This window comes from Euphorbia lathyris, chromosome 9 (genome assembly GCF_963576675.1).
Source record: "Euphorbia lathyris chromosome 9, ddEupLath1.1, whole genome shotgun sequence".
Classification (NCBI taxonomy): Eukaryota; Viridiplantae; Streptophyta; class Magnoliopsida; order Malpighiales; family Euphorbiaceae; genus Euphorbia; species Euphorbia lathyris.
The window spans coordinates 63,576,127-63,598,994 of record NC_088918.1 but is presented as its reverse complement, the minus strand read 5'-3'; the positions used below and the strand labels follow the sequence as shown (position 1 = coordinate 63,598,994).

Here is a 22,868-nt window from a genome sequence, read left to right as displayed (position 1 = left end):
AAAGGTAAGAAAATTAAGTATCGTTTACTTTTGGCCACGGTTGCGACCACCCTTATCACAATCGAGGTATGAAAGGAACGTTAAAGTTATAACCAAAAAATAAGCGTGTTTAAGTTTAAAGTAACGATTGCGTCCACCCATGGCATGGTCGGTACCTCTTAAGCAAACACTAAGAAATAAAAAACGTATAAAGTTACGATCAAGACCACCCTTATCTCGGGCGTAACTAAGCAAAACAAATTAACCTAAGTACTTATTTAAATTTAATATATCTCATATATTAGTTTAGGTTTGGGAAAGGAAATTTTGTGCTTTGAAATGCCTTGAGACGAAAGACTCAATAACATGCGTGCTTATATCGTCCCGAATACTTCAATTCAAAATTGAAAATACAAGACGAATGATATATCGCCTTTATACTAAGTTAGATTGATATTTTGCGTATAAATTTGCCATGCGAAGCTAGTCTTTTCGGCTTAACTAATTTAAAAAGGTAAAACAAAGATATATGTTTTATTTTCATAAAGAGATTAGTTAAAGAATAAAATCAGTGAAATTTTGCTCGGGACTAGCAAAAGATTAAGTGTGGAGATTTGTTAAGCCCAAAATATACCTAATATATCATCAATAATTACATCAATATTGCTACAAATTTGTGCTATTTATACCTGTTTAGAATACTTTTACGTTCGAATATGTTTCTTTCTTGCAAGGTACCTAAAAATTTGGTAAAATCCAAATAGGAACGAAAAGAGCTTAAAAATAGAATAAAACCCCTACAAAAAGAGTAAAAAACAACAAAGATCAATTACACCTAAACGAGGACAAAGACGAAGTCAGAAATAGAAGAAAAGGTCACATTCTCGGATGAGGAAACAAGATTCTCGGTAGAGAATTTACAAAAGCCGCGACCGAGAATCTTAAATTCTCGGTCGCGACACGCGTTTTTCAGCAGCTCCTTCCCTTTGTTCGAAGACCATATAAATGCTCCCCCATTCTCGGCCGAGAATTAAATATTCTTGGTAAGTGCAGAAATTCCTCCAAGTACAATGAACACATGTTTAATTCAAAGAAACACGTTCATTCGGGTGGATAAAGACGTCTCTTCGCAGAGGATACGATCCTTCACAACGGACACGACACTTCAACCACGACTCTTCAACATCTATAAATAAAGAGTTGATGGAGAGTTGAAAAAATATAGAAGTTACATATTAGTTTATATTAGTTCATATTAGTTTACATTTTGGTAGAGGCCGACTGTATCCCTATTACGAAGTTACAGCGAGAAGATTGAGTAGAGGATCTGCCCTGAGTTTGACAAACTCTAACGAAACCCAAGGAAATGATTGACAACCCGTTCATTTGCATGCCGTCGAATGTTTTCATGCTCCTTGTTCTCTGTAAACTTGTATCAAATTTATGTTTCATCTAATAAAGTCTGTTCTATTCGATAGATTTTTATGCAGCACTTTGGTAAAGGATCCGAAGCGGATGCTGGTGTTTTCATTAAAACGTAGTTAAATTCAAAATCTTTACAAGGAAACTTTGTTGAACAACTTAACAAATTAATATCATCAGTAGAGTATTAATTTGATTAAGGTAGCGATCTTACCCGACCATAGGAAGATTGACTATAGCTCAAAGCCCTAAAATTAGAGGTTCCGTCATTTATTTCATTGTTATAATTTATACAAAGTTTAAGTTGTTTTCTTTGCTTAATGCAAATGAATACATTTGTTTACTTTTCTAAAAGAACTAAACGTTCCTGTCTTGCAAATTCATCCCTAAATTAGAAGTATTTTCTAACATTTGTTATACTCTAATCTAATTCTTATTCTAGCAATTTCAAAACCAAATCCAATTCAACGATTTTACATATTATAAACCTTAAAAGTAAATCTAACTGATTCAAAATAAGTTTTTGTTAAAAAGCGTTCCTTGTGGGATCGATATCTTTTATTACTACAAGCGTATACCGTGCACTAACGGAAATCGCTCAACAGAAGCGTGGTGCCCTCCATAACTGTCGGGTTGGTAGGGGAGCACCTTCTATCTCACATCTCATGTTCATCGGTGATGCATTTATCTTTTTTGAAGCTAGTATTGAGGAATCAAAGAAGTGAAGTCCCTTTTGGGATGCTATGAGAGGCGTCGGGACATGCCATTAATTATAACAAATTTGGGTTCCTTTGTAGTAACAATGTTGCACTAGAATTAACTGCTACAATATCTTCAATCTTGGTTGTCTCCAACTCCATTGATACTGGTAAATATTTGGGCCTTCCCTCCTTGGTCGGGCGGATAAAGCGTGCACTATTTGCATAGTTCAGGCATAAGCTATGGAAAAAACTTCAAAAAATGGTGCAGTATACCCTTGTCTAAGGCTACCCATGTTACTCTGATCCAAGTTGCGGGTCAGAAAATTTCGCTCTATTTCATGGGCATTTTTTTGAATCTTTATCCACGGCAAAAGAGCTTCAGAGAATGCTCAATTCCTTTTGGTTGGGTAATAAGCAAAATGGTGATAGGAGCTTAAATTGGTTATCTTGTGAAAAACTCGGTATTCCTAAGCCTTCTGGTGGACTATCCTTCAAGAATTTATCGGCTTTCAATCTTGCTATGTTGGGTGAACAAGGTTGGCGTTTTATCGTCGATCCAAATTCTCTAGCCAATAAAATTTTCGAAGTTAAATATTATCCAAAAGGGGATTTTATGGGGGCCCGGTTAGGGCACTCCACAAGTTACACCTGGAGGAGTATTTGGCAGTCTCAACTTGTGTTATAGAAAGGAATTCGTTTGAAAGTCAGGGATGGAAAGTCAATTAATGCATGGAGAGCTCAGTGGCTTCGCTCCGCGGATAACCCGAAAGTTCAAACAACCGCTACACTCGGTGAATACGGGGATCTAAGCCTGGTGCAGCTATATGGGACTCTGAACATGCAGGGGAATACATAGTCAAGTCTACCTACAGGGTCATTTCGGCTTTTGTTGCACCAATGGAGCATCTGCAGGTTCCTGCGATTGGTAAGCTATTTGGACAACATCAGTACCACATAAAGTGCGGTATTTCGTGTGGCGACTGGCAAAAGGGTGCCTCCCTAGTTTTGTGACTCTGATTCAGAGAGGGATAGCAATTCCTAATCATTGTCCTTGTTGCGGCTCATTTAAAGATGTTTGGCACTCCTTTCTCAATTGTCATTATGCTTGGAAAACATTGCAACAAGTTGGATTGCTGCAAGAGATTGACCGGCGCACTTAATACGGATGATTTTAATGCTTCTTTCTTTATGGTTTACTCAATTTTTCTCAGGAATGGAGGGCTAAATTTCAACTGGGGCGCACTTAATACGCGACGACATGTTATGGAATAACATTTCAACCCTATTGCACCAGTTGTTGTCCTTCGTGATGAACTCGATGGGAGACTGGAGACAAGCCCATGAGTTGCGTTCAACACCTGCTGTGAGCAACACTACTCATAGCTGCAATATTTGGCATAAACCACATGTTGGATACTTCAAATGCAATATGGACGCAACTTCCTTCATGGAAAAAAACAGAAGGTGGTTGGGGGTTGTTATTCGCACAGAATCAGGACTCTTTGTCGCAGCAAGAACGTTTGCTGCTACTGGTTTACCACCGCCTACAGAAGGCGAAGCTTTGGCCCTTCTCAAAGCTCTCGAATGGAGTATCGAGTAGCACTTATCACGTGTTATCTTCGTCATGGATGCTTAGACAATGATTATTGCAATAAATTTTCCTTTGGAGGACCACATGGAATTTGGCAATATTATCTCCCGATGTCACACCCTCATCTCTCAACAAGACTCCTACTCGGTATGTTTTGTTAGGAGACAAACTAACGGGTTGGCTCATACCTTAGCTTGGTCCTCTCGTTTTAACATTTCTCCTGTTTTCTACAATTCAAGTCCGAGTTTTATAGCTCCTTAACTTTGTATTAACCGTCCCCTTTTTTTTTTTTTTTTTTGCTCATTAATACATTCTTACTTTAAAAAAATATGATCATCTTAATTTGAATAAACAAAAAGTCCAGCATGTAGTAGTTTGCATTGGTAGGGTTTTGGAAACATGTATGTGGGGGCTTTGCTGTTGGGCTGTTTATTTCCAACATTAAGTAGTGGAGGTAGTAGGCCTTTTCTATTTTCTTTTTCTTGGTTTAAAAAAACCATTCTTAAATTATAAAAGAATATTTATTTCAACTTCTACAGAAAAAAAGTTTTATATATTATATTTAATTAGTTCTCTAAAGAATTAAGAATGAAACCAAACACATTTAAAATTTGATGAGCCATTTATACACTTCTTTATAAGAGTTATTTGATTTTAATAATACTTGGACTCTAAATATGTTTTTATATAATATATAATTAAAAATGTTGCAAAATTTAATGGTTTAAAAGTTATATATCAGTCTTGATAACATTCATAGTAAGATATACGTTTATTAGAATCCTAAGGTGGAGATTCAAAGCATCATGAGGTTTAGATTTAATTAGCTCGTATCTAACGGTGAATGAGCAAATCCACTTGCTCATTAAGGTACATGTGAAAATTTCTGAGTTACATATATAGAGAGAGAGAGAGAAGAGATTATGGTGTGACAAGTCTTATGGTGTGACAAGGAATGGAGGTTGTGGTAATTTCGTAAATAAATGGAAATTCTAAAAAAACGCGTGGGGGCATCATGGTAATTTCACGGGCTTGTATAAATATCATTCTGGAACAAATGGTACATTCACTCGGAACAAATCATACATTCAGTTGGAACAAATAATACAGTTACATGGAACAAATGGTACAGTTAGTTAGAATACAGAGGCGTGGACAATCGAAGGACCGGTAGATCCGGCAAATCGCAGCTTAGTGTTGAAGAGGACCCCAATTCCGACGTAGTCCTCCAGTAGAAAAGCAGCACAAGAAATCCCAGTCATGGTGGCTGGCACAGAAAAGCCCAACGACAATGGAGGGCAAAGCAGAAACATGTTTTACTTAATTACCATGGACGCCGCGAGATCGCCGCTTGATGAAATCGCACAAAAAGAGCAGCCGCATGAGGGAGGATTTGATGCAATACGACTGAATTTATAGGAAATTGAATCGGAGGAGATCAGAATTGAACAACCGAACCATCAAGGTTGAGGCGAAGGAGAAGAAGTCTCAAAATCCCGATCAAACGCAACAGCTGTTTCCAGGAGAGAGAAACGCCTAAACCATCGATTTCAAAATCCTTCAATTACGGCTGATTTTACAGGAAAAGGAAAAGCTGTGAGTCGAAACGATGGAGAAAGGTTGAGTAGGCGATGGAGAAGTAGTCGATCAATCTATAGATTAAGTTGAGATTCCTTACCAAAACTATGTAGTTTTATTATGTCATACTATAAGCTTTTTGTCACACCATAAGTTATTGTCACACCATATCTAACCTATGTTTACAATTAAAGCTAAATTTATGTTGTTTATGATATTCTTATTAGAATATATTTTTATAATTTTATTTTTAGATTGTTTTGGAAGAGTTATTTGATAGGGAAAATAAAGTTTAAGGATCCTCCTTATTCATTAGAGGCTAATCCTTGCAATTATGAGAAATTTTATAGTATCCCAAAGTAATACATCTGGTCGATTAATGAAAATCTTTTTATATACCACTACATTAAGGATGTTTGAGGTAATAATAAAAAATGAATACATAACATTAATTGATTCCTCCTCGTAAAGTACCTTTGAATTTTTTTGTAATTATTGGAGAAGCATATGTGTAATTTTATTTGTTGGAACCATCTTTAAGCAACTAATCCTAAGTGCTATTGCATATATAGATGTTGGCTCTCTTGTATGTTTATTTAAGTGGGTTACTAAACCCAGCCCTATATTCACACTTCCAGTTCCGGAAAAAGACCTAACCGTCCTTTAGCAAAAACTGAAAATTTGAATCCCTCCAAACTCTCTCAAAGTCTCCCAAATTCATTTTCATCCGAATCAAAGACAACACGTTTGATGGAAGGCAATCCGTTATCACTGAGAGTAGACGGGAGTGATGCTGTGTCTGAATTCGAGGTATTTTTCCGATTTAACTTCCTTGCATTTCTGTAATTTGAATTGAAAAAAAAATCTGGTTCAGCATTCCACTACACCATAGATGGTCTATTACAACACAAAATACATGTGTTGCTAGATATAGGATTGAATTTCATTTGTTCCAACACTTTATATAAAGTGTTACAACACTTTATATAAAGTGTTAGAATAGATATATTAGATTTGCTTATTCCTATTTATAACAACACTATTTTTTAAAGTGTTGGTAAAAATATACAAATGTTGCACTTTTTTTTAAGCCTAATACACAAATAACCCCAGAACTTGTCCAAATGTTGCAAGTGCCCCCCTCAACTTTCAATTTTAACAACTTACCCCTTAAACTTGTCCAATTGTAAAACATAACCCCAAATTGGAAAAAATTTTACCCCGTATTTGAAGCAACTGTAAAAAAATTTTCCCGGATTCGTATTACGCAAAAAATCTAATTATCATACTCCACGAGCGTTGCAGATTTTGTATTTCACGTGTTTCTTCAATTGTAGTCCATGTCAGCAATTTGGAGTTGTGTTTTACAATTGGACAAGTTTAAGGGGTAAGTTGTTACAATTGGACAAGTTTGAGGGGTAAGTTGTTACAATTGAAAGTTGGAGGGGACAGTTGCAACATTTGGACAAGTTTATGGGGTTATTTGTGTATTAGGCCTTTTTTTTTTATTGGAAAATTTTGGGATTGGAGGGAAAACCTATTTTATTTCCCTCCAACCCGAAAGTAAAAAATAATTAAAGACTAAAAAAAACTTAACCATAAAATAAAGACTTATTTTATTTACTAGTGAACCCTATTCTCTTTCACGTTCAACTTATCACTGTCTTTCTTTCTTCTTCCTCAACGCGCAGTCGCTCTCTCTCCCTGTCTTCCTTAACGCAGCTGCTCCCTCTCGGCTCATCTGCTCTCTCTCAAATCGTTTTATTATCACTCTCTCGGTGTTGAGAGGTCACTCAGTCGCTGCCTCCCGTCCATTTCTGCTCACCTTTGCTGCTCACGCATCGATTCCTGCACTTAGTTGATTCCTGCGCTCTTCAATTCATCTGTGTAAGGTAAATATTTTAATGTTCTCTTTGATTACCTTCTTGAGTATCTAATTTAGAGTAAATGAATAGATATGGATTTACCCGTTTTATGGTATATATTTATCAAATTTTGTGTGATTAATTCTCTTTAACTTGGATATCAAATTTATCTTCAATTTTGTAATTCAATAGGCGTAACATCTAATTATTATAATTTATTGTTTATGCACAGAGTGGTGGAACGATGTTGTTGTTCATATTGAGTCACGTGTGTGGGAATTAGCATCACTGATGTTGTCATTATAGTGGTGAGTAAATTGTGTGATTGAGTTATCATTTAATGGAAAAAAGTGTTTGAGTGAGCTCCTAAGTTTAATTAATGAAGCATTATTAGTGCTCTTGATATGGGCACTTAGATTTAACTTGTCATTTTCTTTCAACTACAAATGAGGACTTATTTATTATTAGATTTAATTCTTTTGAATTTTGCAGACCAAGCAATTCCATTGATGAAGCTTGTTGGTCTAAAAACAAAGGCAATGGCTGAAGAAGGACGATTCAGAAGCATCATCATCACTAATGGTTTCTCTCATGTAAATAGTTCATGTTTTATTAATTTAACAATAAATATCATTAGCTTGGCATTGCTTTCAGAATTATGTTAAACTTTTGGCAAGGAGCATCGCAATCGTAGGATGCTAATCATGCATCAGAGGTACACATTTAAATTCTGGAAGACATCAAAACAGTAATTTCTTTTCTGAAAGACTAGAATGAGATTTACAATTAAGCAAACTACCACATTTATTCTGCTTAATTTAACGGATTGTGCTTAATCGAATTCAATTTTAACCAATTAGCTGGTGCTATGTATCATGCCTATTTGTGCAATATGATCTTAATTTTATTTGAGTAGAGGTCTTAAGTAGTTGCGATCTAGTTTGGCTTCCGTTGAAATTTTGAATTTTAGGGTGCCAGTATGAACTAAATTCCCATGTTACTTTAAAGTTTATAACAGTCCCAAGCATTTGATTGTGAGTATTAGCTAAAGGATTTCATCTGGAGCCCCTGGAATGTAGTGTACTCATACTTGCTAAATCTGTAGGACAGAATTGGTGCATAGAAGTAATAGAAAATTGACGAGTTATACTTCTTTCGGCCTTTTCATTCACCTAATTTCTAAATAGCAGGGTGAAAAATATGCTAGCAGAGCTACCATGGTCGGGAAAGAGCTTATAGAGAAGCAGCTAGTACACTTGCTTAGACAAATTGAAAATCATATGAATGGCGAGCAAGAGGTCATACTTCAGAACTTTGGAAAGCACCGTCTCAACCTCCAGAATTACTTCCAGAAAGCCCTTTCCTGTATATTTTCCCTCCATGGTCAAAACAAGGACACATCTTCATAACACAGAAGCTTCTTCAAGATATTTTCAATAATGTAAATGCAGTCCTAGATTCACTGGAGGGTCGTGTGGACAACCTATTTCAAGGACTGGCAGAAAAGAGGTGTAACCCAATGGTGGAGTATGTCAAGGGCCTCATGAATGATCTAAAGAATGGAAACAATAGGAAATTGTTAGACATGGTGAAGGAGATGGAACGAATGATGAGAAAAGGAAAGCTTGAGATCGAGGATGCAAGAAAGAAAGTCAGAGTACCTGAAGAGGGGAAAATGGAGGTAATATGCAAGTTAAAGAGAATAGAAGGAAGTTTGAAGCGAAAGAAACAACAGCTCTGCCTTCCTGAACCCCCAACGAGGCGTGTAGGTTATAGTGGACCTGCTACTCCACACAAGGTACTAATAGTTGATGGATTCATTTTTACATGCTTAATCATTTCTTTTTAATTTCTCGCTAGCTAGTTGAATTTACAAAGCATCAAACAATGTATCATTTAGTTAGCTGCTCTTCTTTTTTTTTTTTGTACGAAGCTTTGATTCTTATGCATGTCTCTATATAGGATTGAAATATAAAAATGTATTCTCTATTTCTCTTTATCCTTTTTCTTTCTTCAACGGGATTGAAGTACTATTAACATATCACCTTTTTAGTTTCATAACAACATCTATCTTGTTACGATACTGTGTTAATCCATGTGTATAATTCATTCCTTCTCTGGTACAAATGAGTCTTCTGTTTTTACCTAAGCCATATCGAATTTGGCCAGAAGGACCATTACAGTTTTCCACAACTAGTTTTTACACTTTCTTTTTAACATTAGGAAAATTCACGTGAAATCTTATTCAGGACAATGCATCCAGTCTTGCTGCATGGGTTAAAAGGACTGATGCACGGGAAATTGAGAGCTTTTATCAGCAGTACTATGAACAGTATGTTAGATCACTTGACCAGGGAGACAATGTCACACCCGACCCAAAACGACATCGGGTATGAATGGAAAACAAGGTAATGAACTTTTAACAGTCTAAAAGCCCAACATATTTTCTAATATATAAAAATTTATTTGGACTACCTAAAGTTTTATTTAATTATTTGGCTTGGACTCGATAATTCTATCGAGCTTCCTACGTATCCCGAACATCTTTTAATATTTAAACCGGGAATCAAAGCCTCGTAGTTCTACCTATATTAGGTAGTTCTCTTTAACTTATTTACACACTGATGAAATTAATAGATTTCATTTTATCGCTACTACTATTCATAATATATTTAGCATCCCGATCTACGATTTCGACTCGTCGATTTATAACCCTTTAGAAACTTAATTTAATTTCATTATAACTTAACTTAATTACAAAATAGACCAAAAACGCTTATTCAAACCATCGTAAATTTATTTATTATATATACGTGAATACTTTATCGATTCAATAATACGAAACTTTAAAATTAAAAAAAATCACGTTATCAAATCAAATAAAAATCACAAATAAATATCGATATCTTAATATCATCATTTTATCAAATCAAACTTGTAATTAATCAAATGTTTTATCAAACCCACTCGTAATCAATCAAACATTTTATCAAACCAAATCCGTAATCAAATAAACGCTTTATCAAACCAAACTCGTAACTAATCAAACGTAAAACCTTATATCAAAACCAACTCATAACCGATAGAATAAAACCTTATATCAAAATCAACTCGTAACCGGAACATAAAACCTTATATCCAATCTAGAGTTTCTCCCCTTACGTATCAATCCATAAACCTCATAAATCACATATAGTCGAGACGTCTCTTTAACCTTGCCTAATCCCGTATTGGTCTTACCCCACACTTCGCTGCCAATACCCGACTAGGTCTTTACACTGTGTACACAGGCCATGTCCCTCACTGAACATGGTCTTCAAATATAAAACCACCCGTCCGGATTACTCTAGATGGATATAAAACTCTTAAAATCACAATATGCTCAAATATCTTTAAAACAATCAAATTTCCAAATAACTCCATAACAATAAACCATTTGCCTTCAATTATAACTAATTTGCAAATAATCTCAATTATTCAAAATAGTTTACAAACAAAATACCAAAACCCTTTACAACTAAATATACTTTTAATATAAGTAAAATTATTAAAAACTCGTATGAAATAACTGATTCATAATTTAATATCGTTTAAAGTAAATATCCCTATCAGACTATTTTCGATCACCGAAACAGAAATTCTAAACTGAACAATTAATTTGAACTATGAATACTCTTAGACTCGTTAAACCACGTTAAACTACTAAGAGTATATCCGCCCTAATTTTTATATTCAAATTTATATAGACTCTATTTATCAAATATCGATATTAGTCGTCCTAATGTATAACCTATTTTAAATCGATAATTAAAGTCACTAAAATATTAAGTAATAACTTAACTAAATTTTATACCAAACACTTTTATCGGACTATTCTCGTTTGTCACCGAAATTGTAACAAGTAAACTAAACTCAGATCGTTAATCCCGACCGAAAATTCAGTTAGACTCGTGACACTGCTAGGAATCTATTAATATTACCTTTACCTTCAAATTCTTATCAATTTTCTTAACCTATAAAAACTCAACAGTTTAATAATTGGCTACCGTCAATTCTTCCGTAACCGAAACCTCCAAAGAATAATCTATTTTCATATATAACTGTCTAACGAGAACCCTATTTAAGAGAAAATATTAGTACTCTTAATAAAGTTATATTATTTTTCACAAATTAGATATTTCAATTCACTAAAACTTCGATCACTATCAATCAAATTAACAGTAAAACATATAATAAATCCTTAACCCGTACTCAAAACAATTATCGAAATCTAAAGGTGAAAAGTCGGACGTACCTGGCAGTTCTTCACCTAGAATACTTATCGAATATACTAAATTCTGAACTCGTACTAGTATAATTGTCGCAGCAACCCAACGATGTAAAGTCGTATTTTTTTTTTTTTGTTTCTTTTCTTTCTCACCCATTGCCTCTCTCCCTTTCCTTCCTTTCATTTTATTGCTTTCCCATAAGATTAACAAACCTCTCCCCCCATTATCCCTTTTTTTTTTGTATCCTCTTATTTATATTTTATATGTAAATTTAAGACAATATAACACTTAACTTTCTACCATTACTTTTCTGTTTCAAATTAAACTACTTTTAATTCAATGTTGACACATGGTTTTACAATAATTCTTATGCATGACACATGCTTTACTTATTTTTTTTTTTCTATTTTTTTCATAAAAATGTATGAATGCCACGTATTATCATTTAGTATGATCAATTATATATGTAAACCCATGGTAATATAAACCATTATTATAATTTAAAATTTATCTAATATCACCATAATATAATAATAAGTCCTTTTAATCATAGCTTAGCTTTTTCTAAAAAAAAGCTCCCTAAACTTTTAATTTAAATCTCAAACATTAAATTAAATCCAATAACATACTTAAAATTTATAATTAACACTATCTATTTCGAAAAAAGATTAGAAATTTTGGACACGGACGTGACAGATGAGGCAGATAGGTAAATGAATCATCAGTGATATCTTGCTTTCATTTTCCTTACACATTATTTTGAACTTATCTGTTGGTGTTTGAATTATTATTTATTAGTTGTTTTTTTCCTGTTGACTAAGTCCTGGCTAATTTCTTCGCAGAGCTCAACTTGGAAAAGCCTATCAAACAGTAGGAGTTCTTTATGCTGTAAATAAGACAGAGAAAGTTGAAGAAGTTGCTCCCAATGTTAGTTTTATTTATTTTCTTTCAGTTCAATCTTAGAGTGACTTATTCTGGGTATGGTTTTTGCATTTTGGTTTTGAGCAGATTATAGCTGCAGCTAGAGATGTCCAATAAATGAATGAAATTTATGCACCATACAGCATTCCTCCACTGTATTCTGTTAGGGCATCACAGACCATCATGCAACTTGAGGAGGTAAGGCCATAAGATATCTCCCTCTTTCTGCATGTGTGAATCAAGCGTATTAGGTTTTACATTGTGTCATTTAATATGATGTTTAAGCATTTCTTCTGTACCAGACCAAGGCTGCTGTTGCTGCACTGTGGAACACTCGTGGCTTGAAGTGGCCTATAGAATTTGAGCGGCACAGGCAGCAAGCTGGGGATTTAGACCTTCTTGATTAGCTGTGAGGCATGTTTGGCTTCCAGGCATGTCTTCAATCCAAAAGAAAATGAATAAAGGAAAAGGCAAAAGACATCTTTGCAGCTTAGAATTACTTCATGGTCTACAGAAAGTAATTCATAATTTGGAACCAAAGGGAGCACTTAATTTTGTTACTTGTCAACCATCATACAAGGCTTCGTCCCAAGCCCGAGCCTCTAAAAAAGGTATTTTCTATTTTTCATCTATGCTTTTTGTCATTTTCTTTCAACTGCAACTGAGGACTTATTCATTATTAGTATTTTATATTGCATCCTGAGGAGTCTGAGTCTTCAGGCCCTTATGAAAGGATCCCTAATTGCAGCAGATATTTCCAAAGCCATATTGAAGCTATCAGAGGATGGGAATCTTAAAAACTTGGAAGAAAAACGGTTTCGTCCATCATCAGAATGTAAAAGAACACCACTGATGACAGAACTGAAAGCTTGAGGCTGAAAAGTTTCATGGGGCTCTTCCTTATTTTCGGGGCTACTTCTACAATTTGTTCTAATTATTCTAGTTCGTTTGTTCAAAAACTTTTGGTGATTAAATGAATATGAGTTCAAAAACTAGGATAGTCTATATTATGGTTGTATGACAATATCATACTTTTTTTAGTTTTTTTAATCACACGATAATGTTAAATTTAATTATTCATATATATGAAAGTAAAGTATTTGAAATTAAGGATATTATTATGCTATTGTTTAAATTAAAAATTGCTTTTAAATTTCGTATTGTATCTACTAAACGTATTATAACAAACATAATGTGATACATAAAAAAAAATTGTTGCATTGTACATAAAAGAGTTGCTAGAATATAAAAACGTCAAATTAGAAAGTGTTGCAAATGTGTACTGAAAAGAGTTGCTACAGATTAAAAATGTTAATTGACAAAGTGTTGTAAATGTGTAAAAAAGTGTTGCTATGAAAAAACTGTATTGATAAATAAAGTGTTGCAAAAAATATACTAAAGTGTTGCTCAAATGTTTTCAACAATAGTGTTATCAGATCTATGGTTATGCCAACACTTTCATTGTAGTTGCCTTAGGGTAAGAAAATGTTGGTATAGACATATATGGTAACACTTTTATTACAGTTGCTACAAATTTGAAAAAGTGTTGCTTCAAACATCTATGGCGACATGCAAAAGCCCAACACTTTTTTATGAGCAAAAGTGTTGCTTTTTTGTCTAAGCCAATACTTTTATGGTCTTTGCCAACACTTATTGCCTGTTGCAGTAGACCATCTATGTTGTAGTGTTCGGGCGTGTGAGCATCACGCCCCACCTCATGGTGGGGCGTATGAGTATCACGCCCCACCACATGGTGGGACGTGATAGCCACACGCCTCACCATGAGGTGGGGCGTGATACTCATACGCCCCACCATAAGGTGAGGCATGATGCTCATATGCCCCACCATGAGGTGGGGCGTGATGCTCACGTCCGAGCATATTTGTGGCTGTTTTTCGGGTTTAGACACCGAAACGCTGTAGAAATGTCACGTTTTGGAATGTAATGTTCATTATTTATCATTTACAGGAGGTTTCGTGGGAAGAATTTGACGGAAACGGCATAGATTACAGCTCGCATTTTTTTCCCAAACAAACGTTTCAAACATATCATGGAGTTGTTAACTGGGCAAAACAGACGGCAATTGGGATCGGGTTCGAGTTAACCACAGCGTCGCACAAGACGGTGCGTAAGTCCAAGTGGATATTGGTTAAATGTGCTCGTGGTGTTAAGAATTATAAAAGGAAAAAAGATATGGATATGGATGTTATACTACGAAAGAATACAAAAACAAAGTTCTGTGGTTGCAAATTCCAGATAAAGGTTATGGAAATCGCTGAATTTGGCGGTTGGGTGGTGAATGGGATTCCTGGAGATAGAGGACAGCACTGTCATCAATTGGCTGTATATCGTCAGGGCTATAGACAGATGAGCGGACTAAGCCCGACTTCTAAAAAACTTGTTCGTGAAATGAGTTCAGCTCAAGCTAAGCCTTGTGCGATTTTTGCTGCAATCAAAGAAAAACATCCGGAGGATTGCCCGACACAAAGACATATATATAATTACAGGGAGAAAATCAGGACTGAGAGCTTTGAGGTTCGGGATGTAATCGGTCAGTTTTATCGGCTTGCTATAGATAAGGACTACATACATTGGACGCAAGCAGCGCCGGGCAGCAATGTCGTGACTCACTTATTTATGGTACATCCAACATCGATCACACTGTTTCGATCTTATTACTTGTTTGTTGGTATGGATTCAACATATAAAACAAACAAGTATAAGATGTCATTCTTTGAAATCATTGGAATGGCACCTTCAAACAAAAACTTCTTCATCGCCTACGCAATCATGAAGGATGAAACTGAGGGTAGTTATATGTGGGTGTTACAAAAATTGAAGCTTTTACTCCAACCTGATGTGCATCCGACAGTCATTGCTACAGACCGGGAGTTAGGACTGATGAGGCCGGTTCGTGAGGTATTTCCTCATAGTCATCATTTATTGTGCACATGACATATTAATAAAGATGTGGAGGATAGAGTAGGCAAGTTGAGTGGAATGAAGAAGTTTGGTGAAATTTTTAAGAATTCCAAATGGAAACGTATAATTGAAGCCCCGACAGTAGCCGAATATGAGGCGGCAGTGGTAGCCATGAAGAATACTACTGGCAACTGGCCTCATGTGATAGATTACGTGGAGACCACATGGCTAGTGCATAAAGAGAAGTTTTGTCAAGCATGGACGAACAAGGCGTTGCACTTAAGAAACACCACAACCTGTCGAGTGGAGAGTTCACATGCACAGTTGAAACAGTGGTTGAATTCATGTACTGGTGCACTCGATACAGTGTGGGCGAAGGTGCACAAGGACATTGAGGCTCAGATCGAGGCGATCAAGTAAGACATTTATTCTGTTATTTGCTTTAATCTTTTAAAATTTAATACATTAGTTTTGTAATCCTTCACTGTATATAATCAGATACTCACTCGAGGATTCGAGAAGAAGATCTGCGGTGAATCACTATGGAGAACCTTTCGCGTATCTCGACTTACACGTTTCACATTACTGCTTGGCTGTACTAAATGATGAGCTCAATCGTATGCACGGATTGAGTATGGATGTGGTAAGTGAATGCGGATGCGTGTTGCCCATGACTCATGGCATTCCGTGTGCATGTGAGCTTAAAACATATATTGACACAAATGAATCGGTCCGTGTTGACTGCATCCATCCTTTTTGGAGATCTCTTACGTTTGAAGGGTTGAGTGACATACCAGTTACTGCTCTAGTATATGCTGACGGGTCTGAGGATCACCGATTTTTTCAATCTTTTGTGGAAAAGGTTGAAAAATTAGATCCTTCAATGGTGCGTAGCATATCGATGATGATTCATGATCAGATAAACCCGGAACAAAGTGGCTTCAAAGAACCTGAGGTCAAAGACACTGTTAGGGCTAGACCAAAGGGAAATTCATCAACAAAACGAAATCCGAGTGCATGGGAGTACAGTCAGGCACCACGAGGTCGAGCACGGTCCTCGGGTTCGAGGAGTAGTCGTAGTCGAGGCCGTTCCTCATCCTCATCTGTGCATAACAGCCAGATGCCGGGTATATTTTATTTCATTTATATATATGTTGAAGTTAAAGTAAATATATTTTTATTGATAAATTTCATATATTAATATTTTCAGTCGGATTTGATGCGGATATCGCCGGTTACCACCATTTACATCGGGTTCAAGGTCTCATCGTACCATTTATTACAGGATTCCATGATGTTGTAGCAGATGGTAACTGTGGATTTCGTGTTTTAGCCGATGCCATCATTTATAACCAAGAGGAGTGGAAGCTGATGAGAGTGCTCATAGAGAATGAGATGCGGGCAAACCGTGATCTGTATGCGCCAGTGTACGGGAACGGATTTGATGCTGCCCTCACACGTATTAAATGGGCAGGAGCGGGTTGTGGTGAGTCCCACTAGATGGTGAGTCCGGATGACTTATTTGCTGCTGCATCTGTATTGAACGCAATAATTTTCCTCTTTACTACACAACAATTAGGATGTTGCACTATACTGCCGATGCGTTCGGACGATGGAAGACCACCAGAGCGAGAGATTGTGATTTGTCATTTGGGGAGTTATCGTCACTACATACGTCTTTATTTACATCCTGCGTTTCCAATGCCTCCCATTGCCACCCAATGGCGTTTATTTTGTCATCAGAGTGTTCGTCACTTGGAGAATCTATACGCTGAAAGGAGAGAGGCTTGGACTAGATTATATTAGTTTTATATGTTGTGATTAATAATATTTATTAATTAACTTATATTATTTTTAGGTTTTAAGTACAATTCTGTAGTTACGGGTTTAACGGCCTATTTACGGGTTTAACGGACTATTTACGGAGTTAACGGACTATTTACAGGTTTAACGAACTATTTACGGGGTTAAAAAGCTATTTTTTGCCAATCCGACATGCGGGCGTGTGGCTATCACGCCTCACCTCGTGGTCGGACGTGATAGACACACGCCTCACCGCGTGGTCGGACATGACAGCCACATGCCCGACCTTGCGGTGAGGCCTAAGGCTATCACGCCCAACCACACGGTGAGGCGTGATATCTATACGCCCGACCGCGCGGTGAGGCGTGATGGCCACACGCCCGCGTGTCGGATTGGCAAAAAAAAATAGAAATTCCCCTTCCAAAATCCATGAAAGGGCATTTTCGTCCTTTCACGGGGCTAGGGGTGGAAATTTGGGGCTGGGTTTAACAACACCCTTATTTAATTAGTAGTTTATTTTTAGCTCTAAAACTATACACAATCCTTAAAAATTATTGCTTTTGGTCTCTTTGCTCCCGAACTTAAAGGAGAGTTTATTAGTCATTCCAACTCCCTGGAAATGATATAACATGTCCTTTTTTATTTCTCAATTGGAAAAGATGTTGACCTATGAAAACCACTCACTTTTGGTTGACTTTCTATATGCAATGTGGTTTTTCCTTTTAAAAACTTTATAACGTGGTCTTTCGTAATAATATTTCAAAATATGTATGAGTTTAAAGAGGCTATTGCGAAATATGTTTTAAGAAGAGGTAAATTTTTTTAAAGGGAAAGAAGTCAATTGAAAGGTAAATGGTCAAAATCATCTCTGATTGAGGAAAAGTAAAGGACACGCTATGTCACTTTTAGAGGGTTTGAGTGGCTAATGCGTTGTCCCTTAAGTTCAGAGGGGTAAAGTGACCAAAATGGACAACTTTAAATGATTTCGCATAGTTTAGACCTTTATTTTCCTAAATTCTATACCAATTGGCATAGTGGTAGTAATGAGGCAGAGAAAATCATGAGATCCGAACTGATGGGAATATCAAATTCCCAAAATAACAGGAGATGGAGATGGGGACGAGCGATAGGAGATAGGGGATATTTTTTCCCACGAAGCCGAAACGGGAATAAGGACAGAGAGTATTATCCTCATCCCTAATAAATAAATCCTTGTAGAGATTCCAAAAATGTTTCCAACATTTAATTATATATTAATAATATGATAAATAATTAAATATTCCCTCACTTTTTCACCTATTTCACTGTTTAATTCTCACATTTGTATTAAGACATTATAAGATATTTATATTTTGTTATATTCAACAGTTTAGTATATCCGTAAATTTAAATTTTTTGTTTGTGCTTACTCATTAATAGTAAGTTACGTCTATGGTACTTGAAATTTACCATATTTTATATATTGATAACCGAACTTTAATTTTATATTTAAATATATTATTATTTTAAATACAAAAATACACTTTTATATTAAAAACTTATTATTTTTATTTTTCTGTCATCTCTTTCTTTATCTACTTTTAATAAAAAAAAAGTGTAATTTAAATAATTTAAATTAATTCAAAATAAAATAAGTTTATGTTTTAATAAATATTTTGTTAATAAATCATCAATATTCGCGTGAAAGTTTTAGATGACGGTAATATTCACTACAAGAAAAATCAGTATCACCGACGGAATTGACCGAGACAAGTATATCTGTAGGAAATACCGAGGGAATACCGACACAAAATTTCCATCGGAAATTACCAACACATTCTCCTACACAATCCAATAATGTGTCGGTGATATGTGGCGGGATAATTCCCGCTCGCATTACCAACACAATTGGTCGGTGTTGAATAATGTCGGTGATATCACCGACACATTTATTTTAGTCACCGACGAAAAATGTGTCGGTGAATAAAATAATTTATTTATTAGTTATATTTTATAATTTCCAAAATATTTAATAAAATGGATAATGTGTAAAAATACCATTAACATTTGTAGCCAGAAATCTTTTTACTTCTATAGTTTAAAATGATGCAATTTTACTCCTAACGTTGGCAGTTAAAAGCAATTTTACCCCTAATGTTGACAAATTGGATCAATTTAAGAAATAATTCATCAAATAGACTTCTCAATCATTAACATTTTCATCTATACTTCACATGTACGTTATTTCATCACTCATTATTAACACTTCATAAACATATGATTAGATGTGATTTTTTTATAAAGAATTTATACTGTCTTTTGTATGAGCTAGACAAAAAAAATCAAATATTTCACCGAATTTATAAATATATCCAATTGGTATAGAATAAGGAATAAAATATCTGCGTTTTATAATAATGTCTCAAGTTGACCCAATTTACCAACTTTAAAGGTAAAATCGCACCATTTTAGACGTTAAGGGTAAAATTACTCTCTTTTGTAAACGTCAGAGTTATTTTTTGTACACCTTATCCCTTAATAAAAAAAAATCTAAATCTAAAATAAAATTATTTCCTAAAAAATTATAAAGTATAAAAAACCGTCTTTTAGTCTCCATATATATATATATATAATTTACAAAAAAAAAAAAACCATTAATAAAGAAAAAATTAAAATTAAACTATGAGTATAAAAGCCCTCTTTTTAACTCTCCCTCATTCACGAACCCTACCCTTCTCTCCATGTATGGCGCCGCCCCTTTCCTCTCTATCTCTCCAGCTCAATTCCTAATCCAATATCCAGCCACCTTCATCTGTTCACCTTTCATCGTCTTTGGCCCTTCTTTTCTTGTATTGGATCGCCAACTCGAACCATTGCAGGAACTGAGACACATCTTCAATATGCTTCTTTCTCCTCTCACTTTTACCTCTTCTGGTTAAGTCCTCTCGCTAAGTCGGTAAGTGAAGGTTGGTGGGTGAAAAGGGCCCCTAGTAGAGTATGTTTTGGATCAGATCTTATTGTAGGCTTCAATGGCTTAATTTTGTGTAATTTTTTTGTTTTTTTAATTCTTATTTGCAGGAAACTAAGATTGCAGTTATTTTAGGAACAATCACAAAGTATATTGCCGGCTTAATCACCAGCTGTTGTGGCCTTCATATATTCTTCATAACGACTAGGTAATGTTTCTTTTTCTCTCTTAATCAAAGTACAAATTACAAGATCTATACTCATTTGGGGTGGATCACAGTTGGCGTGGAAGTTCAGAACTTCCCTTTTTTGGGTGTTGGTCAGATGAATGTTTGAATCTTATTAAGTTATTTTGACAAACTTTTTTTTCTGTTCTTTATTGTTATCTCCTATGTATTTGGCTAGTTATCAGAGATTGAGATAGGGAAACACAACTGACGAGATCAAAAAAAGGAAAGATCATGAGAATAAGAAACTCAAGAGTGATTGTTGAAGGATCTAGCTTTGAGGTTCCAGTAAAAAAGGGTCGATATTCCAAGAATAGAGTCTCGACTACTCACAAGTATGATTCCCAAAACCTAGGCAAGCCCTTCTTATCAGAGCTAGAAGCCATTATCTCTATAACCCTCTAGATTTTGGTGGAAGGAGGAATACTTGTGGCATTCTTATTGACTTATGTGTTGTGTTGTGGGTAGATAAAGAATACTCGGACAGTGAAACAAATGTAAGAAGAGGCATATATATGCCTGGGAGGAAGACGAGTCTCAGAATTACATGTCAACAAGTGTTAGTTTTAGGCTCCTTATTCTATGTGTGCCAGAAACACATATTTTCATCTGGTCTTGTTTTCAATTTTAGTTGAATAGAATTATGTTTCAGAAGGGTTCATTAAATTTTAAAATAACTCCTCATCTGGAGGACATAAAAAATTATCACAAAACATCATAAAACCACCAATTTGCCTTTGGTGAGATAGTGTGAAGTTGCTTGCTATGCATGACTTGAGAAATACACACTGCATCTTTAGTTTCTGCATTATTGTAGCTGGTCTAAACGGCACATGGAGTACATATATCTTCTAGAGAAAATCTTGTATGTAAATTAGTTCTAAAGCACTTTCAGTTACATCTTCCAGGTCTTTTGCTACTGGTGAACAACATGAAAGCCAAAAGAAGTTTGATTACATGTTGTTCTGATCTGATCAGATTTAAGGTTATTTCTTGCAACTCTTAATAAGAAAGGAAACATGAAGAGAAAAAGACTTCAAATGATTTGAAAAGGTAGAGGAAGAGAAAAGAAGACAGAGAAGGCAAATCATACCCATAAAAATGACAAATCTGCAGCTGGTCAGTTTTTTATACACACATCTTTTTGTTAGGCTTGTAATAATTTTCTTTTGTTACAATGCTTCAACTTGTAAATTTAATATCATCAATTTTGAATAATTATTTTCATGGCATCCGATGTTAAAGCCATATTGATTTGTGTTTCATGGAATCTGATGTAAATTTAATGTCATCAATTTTGAACATGAAATTGGCATCTTTTGATTTGTGTTTTAATATATATATATATATATATATATATATTTGAGTTCCCTTCAATCCAAATAAAGTGACTAAACGAAAATATAAAATTAATTGAAAATGATTTACAATTCCCGACGTATTTCGGTCGCATGATCCGTCAGTGAATTATTTAAAAAAATTGATCACCGACACATGTGGGTCGGTGATGTTGTCGGCATTTCCGACGCAGGTCACCTACTAAAATTAGTCGGAATTACCGACACATAACGCCGACTACAATTTGTATCGGTGAATTTTTTGTGTCGGTAAAAATTTCTCGCAGCAGCTTACCTACGAGGTCAACGCCGAGACAGGTGAATCCGTCGGAATTCCGTCCAAAAAAAAAAGTGATAGTGATTACCGACGCAAATTAGTCCATCGCCGACGGATTGGTATCGTCGGTGATAGCGTTTTTTCTTGTAGTGATTAAAATCCAAATACGAATTAGGGTCTATTTTATTCCGCTGTTAGTGGGTAATTATTACTTTGGTTGTTATTATTAGTTATTTGATGTTTTTGTTGGATATTAGTTGTTTGTTGATTGATTTTTTGATAAAATTATTTTGTTAATATATAAAATGATTGATATGAATATAATTTAAATTAATTAACTAATAATGTAATTGTTAGATATGTAGATAATGTAATAGGATTTTTCTAATAATAGGATTATTTACATATCTAACAATAATTAGATACTTAGTTAATATGTTACAAGCAGCTAATTGGCTAAATATAAATGGAAGTATAAGCAATTATATTTTTCTTTGTCTCTTTTTCAGCAATTTATTTTAAAATATTTTGTTATTGAGAGATATCACTATCATATTTCATAAATAATGCACTTCTTTTATTTATATTTTTTTTATTCTTCAATATTAAATCAACGTTCGGTTTGAAAAAAAAGATTATTAAAAAAGAAACTGTCCGCGTAACTCTCATTCTCCGATTTAATATAAAAAAAATTATATATACATTTAAAAGTTGAGTAACTTTTTATTACATAATATATATAAAAAAAGACGTAATTATATATATATATATATATATATATTCAAATTACAAATCCTTCATATTATTTTTCACCAGAACTATAATTCTCAAGCATTTCATTATGATGGAACTATAATTAAAAACTCGAAAATAAATACAAATCCGCTTTAAATATTTTTGGATATAGTGTAAAATTAAAAAAAAAAACCTGGCCCTTTAACTTTTCTTTTTTAAATATACACAATTTTTATATTTTTATATGACAATTATAAAATTCAAAAAATTAATATGACAATTATATTTTTAGAAAA

At 34.7% G+C, this 22,868-nt stretch overlaps 1 protein-coding gene and 1 long non-coding RNA gene across 10 annotated transcripts; both read left to right on the top strand.

Annotated features, from left to right (window-relative positions):
* The first annotated feature begins 6,924 nt into the window (after window positions 1-6,924).
* Window positions 6,925-13,424, top strand: LOC136205270 (uncharacterized). 9 transcript variants are annotated; one of them, XM_065995795.1, is made up of 9 exons: window positions 6,925-7,163; window positions 7,369-7,444; window positions 7,629-7,729; window positions 8,327-8,934; window positions 9,386-9,544; window positions 12,247-12,331; window positions 12,413-12,523; window positions 12,628-12,936; window positions 13,009-13,424. In XM_065995795.1, the coding sequence occupies exons 4-5, from the start codon at window positions 8,656-8,658 to the stop codon at window positions 9,530-9,532; spliced, it is 426 nt and encodes a 141-aa protein (XP_065851867.1). In that variant the 5' UTR covers window positions 6,925-7,163; window positions 7,369-7,444; window positions 7,629-7,729; window positions 8,327-8,655; the 3' UTR covers window positions 9,533-9,544; window positions 12,247-12,331; window positions 12,413-12,523; window positions 12,628-12,936; window positions 13,009-13,424. The 9 variants fall into 9 exon arrangements, with proteins under 9 accessions (XP_065851867.1, XP_065851865.1, XP_065851864.1 ...); XM_065995793.1 differs by having other exon boundaries at window positions 7,629-7,851; window positions 12,247-12,274; XM_065995792.1 differs by having other exon boundaries at window positions 7,629-7,851; window positions 12,247-12,292.
* Window positions 13,425-19,752: 6,328 nt separating this feature from the next.
* LOC136206531 (uncharacterized) lies at window positions 19,753-21,544 on the top strand. The gene is made up of 3 exons (XR_010676306.1): window positions 19,753-19,985; window positions 20,108-20,205; window positions 21,132-21,544. It is a non-coding gene; the product is annotated as an uncharacterized lncRNA (long non-coding RNA).
* Window positions 21,545-22,868: the final 1,324 nt, after the last annotated feature.

Excerpts from the sequence above, each read along its gene's own strand:
- LOC136205270 (XM_065995796.1), top strand. The coding sequence starts at position 8,656 with ATGGTGGAGTATGTCAAGGGCCTCATGAATGATCTAAAGAATGGAAAC. Across the intron at positions 8,935-9,385 it reads GACCTGCTACTCCACACAAG|GACAATGCATCCAGTCTTGC; the intron begins GTACTAATAGTT and ends AATCTTATTCAG.